This window comes from Salvelinus alpinus, chromosome 24, assembly GCF_045679555.1.
Source record: "Salvelinus alpinus chromosome 24, SLU_Salpinus.1, whole genome shotgun sequence".
NCBI lineage: Eukaryota > Metazoa > Chordata > Actinopteri > Salmoniformes > Salmonidae > Salvelinus > Salvelinus alpinus.
The window spans coordinates 14,976,850-14,989,760 of NC_092109.1; the positions used below are offsets into that span (position 1 = coordinate 14,976,850).

Here is a 12,911-nt window from a genome sequence, read left to right on the forward strand (position 1 = left end):
GTCAAAGGTGGGGGGATAACAGACCCTTTACTATTATTTAATGGGATGGTCTCTGCACGCCTTAGGGTGTAATTTGAGTTTCATCAAATTATAAAAAGTGTAGAGATGTTTCAGGAGATGGTGTGTCGGGGAGGCCGTCTGTATAGCTGGGGAACATGGGTTGGATATACGGTAGTAGAAGTGGTGAGGTTTTGGTTATTGGGATGTGTGGTGTTGTTTTGAAACGTGGGGTAGAGGACAAGGTGAGTATAGAACACAAGGGATATTTGTTTTTTAAAGGGGGTGGGGGGGTTGTGAGGTTTTAATGAAATGAGGATGTATCATTAAAGAAAGACAAAAAGTCAAGTCTCTCTCTCTCTCTGTCATATCTCTTTCCTTTTCTCTCTCTCTGTTATATCTCTTTCCTTTTCTCTCTCTCATCCCTCTCTTTCCATCTCTATGTTGGCCTCTATGTGCTCCCTCCATTCCAGTTGGGAGTTCACATACTCTCACCGTCAGTTTGACACTCTTTAGACATTAGCTAAAGCCCATATTGGTGTGAGTGGTCAAGATCCATGTCACCTACAGTAGAATTATTGTTGAGTGTTTTAGTACTTTACCTCACATAAATCCATGGGACACCAAACACTCTTTTTTTGCTTTCTTGCCATGAAGTGACGTGATATGACCATTGTGACCATTGTATGTTTGTGTGTCGTTTCAGTGGGTGGTTTGTTAATGTTTTAATGTAGGCACGGAGAGCACTGCTATTTTCCTACTTTGACATAACTGTACTGTTCTCTCTTTATTTCCATGTGTTGTTGTTGTGGTTGTTGTGGTTTTTGTTGTACAAACCACTGACTGTAGCTACTGGCCGGGACTGTGTGATAGGAACTCTTAGAACAAGCTCAACGGAGTGTATACCTCAAGAATCAATTTGGTTATGATCTACAATATCACTTAATTGATTTACCTTTTCAACAATTAATTAAAAACTAAACTTGAAAAGGACGGTTTATGTGGGGAATACACTTGTGCTGTTTCCAGGAGACTGCTCTTGGCATTATGGGTCAACTGTGGCAGGATGTCATCCAGGCTGTTACCACCAGAGGGAGGAATAACGTAGCTAGTGTTACAGCCTGTCATTTCACTTCCTTTATTTACCTCCAGGCTTAAACTTCTCAATGTTCTATTTTGCCATGTTAATTTCACTGCAGCACCAGGCTTTTTCCAAACACACAACTCAGAGCCTGTCAAGGTGGGAAATATTTAAAGGGAAATGTCAACACCCTGCTTATTCTTAGTTCACTAGCAGTGTCTCCTGCTAGTTTACGACAAGTTTTAACAACTCAGGCCAAACATTACGTACATCCAACCCCAAATCGAACACTACCTCTTACCCCCTATGCACCTGTGTGTATAAAAAAAAGATAGATTTAGATAGCATGGTAAATATGGTATGGTGCCAGTATGTTGCCACTTAGCATGCCAGAGGCTAGCTCTTGTCCAGATCATTGCATGCAGCATGCTGACACTGAGCCTTCCTACAACGTCAGCAAGCCGCACATAAGAGCTGGCCAGAGGCAAAATAGAGTCATTACCATATCATTACCATATTGATTATACCATAGGGATAGGGGCTAACGGGTTGATATGGGATTGGGCGGTGGTATGCCAATCATTAGTGATGTGTTCAAGATTAACTGTAGTGAGTATTGAAATCACTCAGTGTTTCAGTCAGAAATGTCTCCTCAACATTTGTGTCTGAAGAGGTTGAACGTGAGTCTCAAGCCCAGAGATTGGTGTCCACTGGTCTGTCGTACTTCCTCGTCTGTACTGTGTCTGCTGTCTAGTGAACTGTTTGGTGCTTGATGCTCCAGTCCAGTGGTTGTGCTGTATTCTAAAATACTCTACTGCTACACCACTATGGTAGTTAGCCCTCCATCTTGTATTCCTCCACTCACCGTTTTTTGTCTTTGCTCGCTCCTCTCAGCCTATACCTGACATCAGTCCTATCAGGCGGTCGGCGTCCACGTTGGCTTCCCAGCGCCCCCAGGAGGTGAGTCTGAGTGACTACACCCTGGAGAGGCCTAGCCAAGCCCAGGCCCAGTCGTCCTCAGTCCCAGGCCAGGCCCAGGACAGGCCCTACCACCATCACCACCACCACCGCTGTCACAGACGCAGGGACAAGGAGAGGGACAAGAAGCAGAAGTCACTCGACAGGACATCCAACGTGCAGCCTTCTAGTATAGCAGGTGAGAGGGGGTATACACCATACATGCATGTGCAGATACGCACATTAGCAACGCACATGCCCCGCCAACCTCAGAATTCCCTCTCTCCAGCCATTACTTCCCTGTTTTTGTGGGGTGAAAAATCACTTGTCACGTAATTGTTGCTGAATTGATTTATTTCCTATTCTTGCTTGTACAAAGCATATTTTCCCGCAAACATCTGTTATGGCCGCTCAAACACATGCTGGTCCCCTTCAAAATGTCAACATGTTGATTCTGATCGGCATCATTTACAATGCTGACCCTTGGACGGGATAAAACGCACAAAGGCAATATTTATACCACAAGATGGGAGAAAGGTGGGTGTTCCTTTTTTGTTGTAGTTTAAAAAGGTTAAGAGTTCATTAATTTGAAATGTTCACAAAGTAATTCACCTGCAAAGGAAGCCACTCCCAAAAAGGAACTGCCAAATCTCATAAATAGTAGTATTTGTGTGTGCATTGATAAATTCCAACTAAAGTTGACTATGCAAAAGGGTCATTTATATTCAAGTGTATATGCAAATTATACATAATCAAACGTTATTATTCTATCAATATAATAACAAAACACCTAAATAAGCCATATGAGGCTTAAAGATGTTAGCATGGGTCCTTTCATGACATAAAGTTGAAACGTAAATTCCCACCAAAACTGGTGGATTTCATATGTTTTTGTCTGTCATTAAACAATTGTCTATGAGCTTTAAATCAGTCAATATTTAATGAATTTTTATTCATTCAAAAAGGGTTGAGTATCTCACTCCATTATGCAGCTATTACATGTATCACAATTGTATTTTTGACCTTTTATAAATACATTTGGAAGACCGTTGCTTTGCTAGTGTCAATCATAGCTTACACACACACACACACACACACACACACACACACACACACACACACACACACACACACACACACACACACACACACACACACACACACACACACACACACACACACACACACACACAGTTTCACACACACAGTTTCACACACACACACAGTTTCACACATATGTATTCACATGGTCACATGCATACTTCCGCTCATGCAGCAACATACACAGACTGAAAGACATCTCACTGTGGAACCCATATAGCATAGGATGAACTATGAATTCATACAGAAATAGAGTAAGGAAACCTTTCATTCTCAGAGGCAGAGAGACCTAGAGACTTGGCTCTTGTTCCAAATCGCTTGGACGCTTTTGCATAGTAGCAGAAATTCCGTATCGGATTAAGGGCCTGTGATCGGGTTATGAAGGAAAGAGGTTTCTGTTGCGTTTAAGAAAAAGCTTGAGCCAGGGATTTTGCGTGTCAAGCTTTCCATCTGACTAACAAAGAGACTTATGAGTTCCCCGAGGAAAATCTGCTTTGTGGGGATGTGATTTTTTAAAGTTTGTATTCACCGTTCCCCTTTGTACTATAACCTCAAAAGCGGTAGTTATAAAATTGGCTAAGCTGCTCCAATAGTAGCTCCCCTTATGGGCGACGGGGCAGCCACTACGCACTGTACAACGATGTGAAATTAGCCAGTCTCATGTGCAGGCTAAAGCTCCCTTTTTCTTCTAGTCGAGATTATCTCAGGCAGCCTGAGCGCCACAGAACAGGGGCTTCAGCAGCCAAGAGTTTTGTTGGTTTAGTTAGTTTTCTCCCATGGGTTAAAGGTCATCAGTACACACATGCACACACACCCATACTGACCTACTGTACCTCATACACACCCACACAGATACTGTACCATTCCACATGGCTCCGAATCCATGATGACACCCCTATGTCCCTGTTTGCTCTGTATGAGTTCATGTCTGACACACATGAGCTGTGTCCCAAATGGTACATTATTCACCATATGGCTCTGGGCCCTGGTCACACGTAGTGCCTTACATAGGGAATAGGGTGCTAATTGGGACCTAGACATGACCTCCATAAAGCAGGAACATGATCCATGGAACTGTTGTGCTGGCTGAGTGTACTAGTGGTGCTGGTCAGTGTGTGTCCACTAGAGTTCAATGGCGGGAACCCGGTTACTGAGATTTACCAGGATTTACCCCCTAAAATCATTCCCTTTTCCGAGGATAAGTAACTGCTAGAAATCGGTAAATGATAATAAATTATTTCTATGAACAGCATGGCGTGAAATGGAACTGTTAAATTATATGCGCTGTCAAATTGGGTTTCTCTACGGCCTCTACATGATGAATCATCAATGCTCAGGGTGGGGACAGACAGCCCATCTCAGTATGGAGCGCAGGTCACACTGCATGTAGACCTATCATCTCATCAAGGGAACTTTTTTTATTGTGATTGGCAGGCCTATATTTTCTGCAACATAGTCTATGCTACAGTAATATAAATACCAAATGCACGTCTAATTTACCCATCTCCATCTGGCTTTCAGGGGTCACCTTATTATTATTTTATTATTATGTTTTTATTTGGTATTTTTTATGCTGATACAGATAACAGACGGAACTGGTAGAGGGCAGAACACACACGGATCCCCTACCAAATCAAACCCACCCCAATCCCTCCATGTTCTAACAGAGCCCCACCCCAAAACCAGACTTAAAGCAGGCATGATAGACCATTTATTTTTATTTTAAAGAGATATATATTATGTATTGCAGCTGCAGAGTTTTAAAGCAGTGCACCCTGTGAGCACTCTCTGAGTCTTTCTCTCCAACAACTCCATTCAAATTACATCCAAAAGAGATAATCCTGTTCTAGTTTGATATACAGTGCATTCGGAAAGTATTCAAAACCTTTAATTTTTCCCACATTTTGTTACACTACAGCCTTATTCTAAAATGGATTAAATAAAAAAAAATCATCATCAATCTGCACACAATACCCCATAATGACAAAGTGAAAACAGGTTTTTATAAATTCTTGCAAATGTATAAAAATACAATTTGAGACTCAGGTGTATCCTGTTTCCATTGATCATCCTTGAGATGTTTCTACAACTCGATTGGAGTACAGCTGTGGCAAATTCAATTGATTGGACACTATTTGGAAAGGCACATACAGTATCTGTCTATATAAGGTCCCACAGCTGACAGTGCATGTCAGAGCAAAAACCAACCAATGAGGTCAAAGGAATTGTCTGTAGAGATCCGAGACAGGATTGTGTCGAGGCACAGATCTGGGGAAGGGTACCAAAACATTTCTGCAGCATTGAAGGTCCCCAAGAACACAGTGGCCTCCATAATTCTTAAATGGAAGAAGTTTGGAACCACCAAGACTATTTTTAGAGCTGTCCGTCTGGCCAAACTGCGCAATCGGAGGAGAAGGGCCTTGGTCAGCATCATGCTATGGGGATGTTTTTCAGAGGCAGGGACTGGGAGACTAGTCAGGATCGAGGGAAAGATAAATGGTGCAAAGTACAGAGAGATCCTTGATGAAAACTGGTCCAGAGCGCTCAGGACCTCAGACTGGGGTGAAGGTTTACCTTCCACCAAGACAAAGACCCTAAGCACACAACCAAGATATCTCAGGAGAGGCTTCAGGACAGGTCTCTGAATGTCCTTGAGTGGCCCAGCCAGAGCCCGGACTTGAACCCAATCGAAAATCTCTGGAGAGACCTGAAAACGCTCCCCATCCAACTTGACAGAGCTTGAGATGATCTGCAGAAAAGAATGTGAGAAACTCCCCAAATACAGGGGTGCCAAGCTTGTAGCTTCATACCCAAGAAGACTCAAGGCTGTAATCGCTGCCAAAGGTGCTTCAACAAAGTACTCAGTAAAAGGTCTGAATACTTATGTAAATGTTATTTTTCAGTTTATACATTTTAATACATTTGCAAAAATGTCTAAAAATCTGTTTTTGCTTTGACATTATTAGGGTTTGTGTGTAGACTGATGAGGAAAAAATCTATTTAATACATTTTAGAATTTTTTTTCTGAATGCACTGTATAGCCCTATATATAGATGTCCTAGACTACCTCTTTCAGGTAATAAATTCAATGCAGTATTAGCTTTAGTTTTAGCAAATTAATGATGGGTTATGCATAAATATTTTTTTCGCATTTCTTATACCAATAGACTTTTTGAAGAGGGATGCACGCATTTTTTTGCTGAATTGTAAATACAGCAGCCAATAGAATTCACAGGAAGTTTGAAAGAAGAGTGAATGCACAATGGCGGTAGACTATAGCAGTTATTTATTCAGACCCATAGCCATTCCATCTTCGTGAAGACAAGTGAAAGCCTCCTGCATCTAATTCTAGTCCTATATTATTCAAGGATGTCATTAGAATGATGAAATATAAGGATAATGAAACGTATTTCATTTAACTGTTGAAAGCGAGGAAGGAATGAACCAACAGAGAAAGAGGAGGTAGGCTAATAACATTAGGGGAAAAATTATGTAAGGTATATACTGTATATGCATCAGCATACTAATTATACAAATAGGCCCTATTATATTTCAAAATCAAATTCGCTAGCAAGTACTTGTAACTCTGTCGGCCGCTTGTGCTGCTCCAGAGTCATGTTCTATCCCTGCTTTATCATGGTTTGAACGGTGTGTGTAATTCCTGTCCATATAAAACAGTAGAATACAATACAGAACAGTAATACAGTTCACGCTCAAAATATTATTTATTTACCAAAGAGAGCATATAGCGAGCTACATCTATGAGCTTTTATGTGTTTCTGTCATGCATAATGTGCAGTATAATATGCTATATACAGTATACAGTAGCAGTAGTAGTATATTATATGTATTGGATAATGGCACAATCATTTGGGCCTAGGCTCATTGAATGTCTTAAATGTAGGGCTCATATAATGTATGGCTCATCAGGCTCAGGTAGCATCAGGCTTGAATTTTTTTAATCAAATCTCTAATCAAATCCAGACATAGGCCTTTTAATGTGCTTTTGAATGCTTTTGAATGACACTTTAGGTTTTGGCGTAAAGTACTGGGTTACCAGGAAGAAAAGTAAATTATTCTCGGGATGGAACATTTGTAAAATACCAGGAAAATATTAAACCCTAGTGTCCGCTGGTGGCCACACAGAGATCATCTGCAATAGAGATCAGGCCGTATTCATGGTCTGGTGGAGCGCATTGGTGTCGTGGGCGCAGGGTGTTTTTTGTGTTGGCATTGGAGGGCAGCAGCAGCTGGGCTTTATTGGTGCAGATAAAAGGCCCCAGTGGACAGGCCCAGTCAGTGGGATTTATGGACACCTCTTGGCAGGGCAACAGAAAACCCAGAGAGGAGATGGAGAGAGGGTGAGGGAGAGAGGGAAGGAGGGAGAGCAATAGACAGAGGGAGGATGAGAAAGGGTTACATTCCTCTGGGCCAGACACACTAGGATAGGGCTCTGACACATTAAGAATGAAAAACAGCCACTTAAAGCTGTTTTGTTCTGTCATTGTGGTTTTCATCAGAGCATAGAATTTTGGAAGAAAATTGAAAGATCAACAGAAATCACTTCCTGATGTTTTAGCGTTATGCATTTTTATTTGGTCTGAGGGATGCACACCCACATGCACATATACACTCCACGAGTGTAGTTTACTTCAGTCCCTAACCCTGTGTCTGTGTGTGTCGGCCTCAGGTTTGCCTGCTGACCCTGCCGTGGAGGGCTTGTCCGGGGAGCGGGCGAGGGAGCGTGACCGAGGCAGGCCTCAGGAGAGAAGGCATCACTCTGCTGCCGGGGAGAAGCAGCGCTACTACTCCTGTGAGCGCTACGGAGGCAGGGAGCACTACCACACCAAGTCAGCCGGCCCGAGCCGCTCCACCTCCCCTGGAGAGACCCATGACCTAGGCCTCTTCAAGCAGGTGAGTGGCCCTGGAGCTTGTGGTTTTAGGATGGGATGATAGTGCTGCTTCAGGGTGAGATGATTCAGGTTAGAGTGGCCAGTATCCCGTCCATCCCTGCCTCTCAACTACTCTCTGATTTGTTTGCTGTCTCTTGCAGAGTATCGGCATTGCTAAAGGCAGCCAAGTGGTCTTAACTTCAGCGTTCAGCACACCGTGCCGTGGGCGCAGACAGCTCCCCCAGACCCCCCTCACCCCCCGCCCCGCCGTGGCCTACAAGACCGCCAACTCCTCACCTGTGCAGTTTGGTGCCACGGGGCACAAATCCAGTCTCAGCCGTGGCCTCTCGGAGCACAGCGCCCTGTTGGAGTCACCCGCCGTGCCCGTCACCCGCATCGGCTCAGACCCCAACCTGAGCCCCCAGTTGCGGGGTGCCCCTCCACGCAGCCTCCCTGAGGAGCCTGATGACTTCCAGGACGCTGTGAGCACCCATGGAGGGGGAGGTGGCCGCTCCCCCAGGACCTCTGCCTCAGCATCCCATGGGGCTACTGAGCCTTCCTCTGCACCTGCCCCACAAGGCCGGGCTGGGGTCCCAAACGGGTACCACTTCACTCTGGGGGTCAACGCCGGTTCGAGTTCCAGCACCAGAGGAACTGGGAGCTTCCGGGAGAAGGAAGAGGATGACTGGTGCTAGCGTAGCTTACATCCCCCTTCACATGTCTGAAAGCGTTTTAGCTTGAACGTTGATGAACTCGCTCATCTTTTGTACAGATTACAGTACAGTGTTGATAATGTATAACATATGCCATTTAGCAGACGCTTTTAGCCAAAGCAACTTACAGTCATGCGTGCATACATTGTATGTATAGGTGGTCCCAGGACTCAAACCCACGACCGTGGCGTTGCAAGCACCATGCTCTACCAACTGAGCTACAGAGGGCCACATGTCAGTTGATGTCAGTTCCTGCATGCTCATAGGTGGCCAATGGAGACAGGTATATTCCAAGATGTGTTAAACATACAGGAAGTACTCTGAAAAGGAAAACCATTCTTCGGGACGTTTTCTCTTTTCTAGGCAAATGGCACTAAATGACGAAGGACACCTGATATTACATTTTCTCAATTCCATTCTTGCACTGAAATGAAAGCTTTGATGGTGTGCAGAGCACATGTGAAATCCCTGTGAATATTTAAAGCGGTGGTTAGTGAAATAGTTTTAATAGATGAAAAAAAAGCCTAAATGTCTTCCTACTGTCTTTGAAGGAAAACAACTAAGACTGTGAACTGTGTTTCTCTACAGTATTGACCAGATAAAAGCCTTTCTCTCCCCATCTGTCCAGATCTAATATGGAATTACGTGCTATTGCTGGCTAAAGGACAAAACACACCGTGCCTACGAACGGTTAAAAGCAGCGGGTGGCTGTCCTGTCGCCAGAATAACGGGCGCCGTACTCTATTAATAACCAGACGATTCTACACGATGAATCGCCCCTGCCTGTTGACACCCAGCTGGTGATGTACTGTGCATGGCCGACGTTCGTTATGGTGTGTCTTGTCCTGTGGTGTGTCTGCTGGCACTGGAAGTAATATGAGTAGAACCAGGAGGAACAAGTGATGATAATGATGCACTACCACCCAATCCCTTCCCTCTCTGCAGAAAATCCTTTAGTATCTCTTGAACTCTTTCTACACAAGAGTGTTGTTAGACTCCTGTAGGTACACTCTTAGAAAAAAAGGGTTCCAAAACGGTTCTTAGGCCCATAGGAGAACCCTTTTAGGTTCCATGTTGAACTCTCTGTGAAAATGGTTCTATATGGAACCCAAAAGACTTCTACCTGAAATCAAAAGGGTTCTACCTGGAACCAAAAAGGGTTCTCCTATGGGGACAGACGTATAACCCGTTTGGGTTCTAGATAGCAACTTGTTTTCTAAGAGTGTATTACCAGAGTCATATATAGAGAGTTGAGCCAATGCACTTTCTGTCTGAATGTTCCGAGACGGCCACTTTCTCCTCCATAGCTGTTGCTAAGTGATAATTGGCATTGTGCAGACTTGGATACACATCATTCCAAATGCTAATCAATACAAATGTATGTTAATTTCGCTGCTCTGTTTTGCTTGTTTATAGCGGGTCATTTCTTAGGGAACTGTCAGAGGCGCTCTCGTATTGTTACATCCAACATTTCAAGAATAAAGTTCTATATGGGTTCTAACATGGCGGCTGTTCTAAAACCTGGCCTAACTCTCTCATTCTATAACTCTGGGTATTACAGTAAGATGCATTACGGAGAGTATATGGTTAAGTAGGTATAGTATTGCTGCTGTTTTCCCGTGTCACCTATGACATGTTGAACTATTTCTGAACAACAACAAAAAACACAAAACACAGAAGGACCGAAGATTCTAATTTATTTTTTATGGAACTATAACATTAAATGGAATATCTTTTCATGATGTTCATTTTTTGTAAGTTGTACATAATGTAAATTATATGAGTGTAGTTGGGTAGGTCAACTCTTTCTAACGTACTGCTCTAGTGGCTGAATACCAAGTGCCTATCATTATATATATGTTATTATAGTTACAATGCAGCCTGACTTTTGTGATGTATCAACACTGAAGAGGAGAGGATGGAACATATGATATAGGGTTTACAGTATATGAGGTATATATAGTCACTGTTATGCATATGAGTAAGAATGTATATAGTTGTAAAGCAAAGGGAGGTTTAGTGAATTCAAGGAATACAGTAACAAAGCTTTCTCTTTGAAACTCCAATGAGGAAAAGAATGCAACACATTTTTTTGTAATGATTATGTAAAATAGAGTTATAAGTAGGTCAGAACTACAGATCTAAAGCAAGCAATGTAATGCATGCCAGGGTTTTGAACTTGTCGAAGTTGTATATACTTTTGCTTAAGGGTGTATACAGAGCTTTTGCCTTTCTCTTCCAAAAATATACAGTACTGCCAGAGTTAGATGGAAGGCAAAGTGGTTCCAAGGGAAAAAGTGCCATTTGTGATTCCCTCCAACTAGGAAAGTTTCACTTTACGTGTTCTTATTGATAGAAACAATATATTCAAGTATCATGTTTATTAACACTTGCCTCATATCTCTCATATATGAAGAGAAGTAGATTACATGTACAGTATGCTTATGAATTCTGCCACTTTTGCCCATATCTCATGGGTTTGTTTTCTTCCAAATATATTTCTCCTGAAGGCAGGGTTGTGTGAAGGCCTTCACTAACTGATACATAGCCTACAACTTTGTGTCTTCGCAGGTATTGAAGGGTTGCGTTGACAGTTGACTCTTTCAAGTAGGGCTATGCAACAAGGTGACACTTTTGGACTAACTCTCACTTGCCCTGTAACTTTACCCTCTGGGTTCTCCAGATTCAGGCTTTAGCATGATTGTGACCAAATTTTACTTAGGATTTATTTACAAAGAGTTGTAAAAATGCAAATGTAGTATATAATGTACATTGAAATGCATTGACAAAGGCACAATTATTATAAATTGAATTATGTCAAACAGGGCATTTTGAGTTCAGCAAGTCTATTGCATGTAACCTGATAGAACCACCCAGATGTAAAAATGTGTTTGTTTTTATTGTACTGAATCAGAAATCCCATATTTATTTTGTTTTCTAACATCAGATATATTGTGCAATCTATTTGATGGATCGTTAAAAGGTGAAGTATTAGACTTTGAATCGAAGTCTTTACATTTGAACATGGCTATTTATAGGGGAAGGTACAGTAGCATTGTAGATTGCAAGAATCTTCCTTGGCCTCTAAAGGTCACTTTATGGTGCCCTAGTTGAGGAGAAAGCAGTGTGCACCCCTAGATCTGTGAACAGATCCTTTATTTTTTCAACCTCACCCACCCCACCCCAAACCCCCGTTAATTAGAGTGCCAATTTTAAAACCGCACCAGTTTGTCTCGGCATACCTCATCCAGTTTTCCTGTGGCTATATTCCCTGGACATGTCATGTTTGCATGTTATGAAAAGTATGTGCATGTGCAAAAAAAACTACTTTCTTTATACAATCTATTCACCGGTTGTATTTTCTGAAGATCTTTAATACATATGTTTTTGTTTCTGGAAAGACAAAAGAGCTTAAATATCAACATTTAAACAAAAGTATTGAACTATATTTGAACCATATGTGTGGTTTAGTGAAGAAGGGTTGTTTTCTGAGGTTCTGGAGCAACTGGGTCCTTTACTGTCGAATATGTTATATGACTGTCAATCCTACAGTCATTTATACCATTACATTTTGTATGAATTGAAGTCCTTAAATAAAGATATATGAAAATGAATACGGCGAATGACTTGGTGTATTTCTTGGTAATACTCACCTGCTTTATGGTGATATGTTTTGTTGTGGATATCTTTATTGTGAGAGTGGCATATAGGGACTTGCTTTTCACTCAAATATACACTACTGTTCAAAAGTTTGGGGTCACTTAGAAATGTCCTTGTTTTTGAAAGAAAAACAAAAAAAATTGTCCATTAAAATAACATCAAATTGATCAGAAATACAGTGTAGACATTGTTAATGTTGTAAATCACTATTGTAGCTGGAAATGTACATTTTTAATGGAATATCTACATAGGTGTACAGAGGCCCATTATCAACAACCATCACTCCTATGTTCCAAAGGCACGTTGTGTTAGCTAATCAAGTTTATCATTTTAAAAGGCTAATTGATCATTAGAAAACCCTTTTGCAATTATGTTAGAACAGCTGAAAACGGTCGTTCTCATTAAAGAAGCAATACAACTGGCCTTCTTTAGACTAGTTGAGTATTTTAGTATGCCTCATTTTTTTCCTTGAGCCCCCACACCGGACAATGTTTTTCCTCGAGGACCCCA

General features: G+C 42.0%; 1 protein-coding gene across 1 annotated transcript in view; it reads left to right on the top strand.

Annotated features, from left to right (window-relative positions):
- LOC139552211 (voltage-dependent N-type calcium channel subunit alpha-1B-like) overlaps positions 1-12,355 on the top strand; it is a 132,103-nt gene extending 119,748 nt beyond the window's left edge. The window contains exons 41-43 of the mRNA XM_071363715.1: positions 1,973-2,234; positions 7,827-8,050; positions 8,190-12,355. Coding sequence (XP_071219816.1) covers positions 1,973-2,234; positions 7,827-8,050; positions 8,190-8,723 — 1,020 coding nt within the window. The 3' untranslated portion in view covers positions 8,724-12,355. The remainder of the gene's footprint in view (positions 1-1,972; positions 2,235-7,826; positions 8,051-8,189) is intronic.
- Positions 12,356-12,911: the final 556 nt, after the last annotated feature.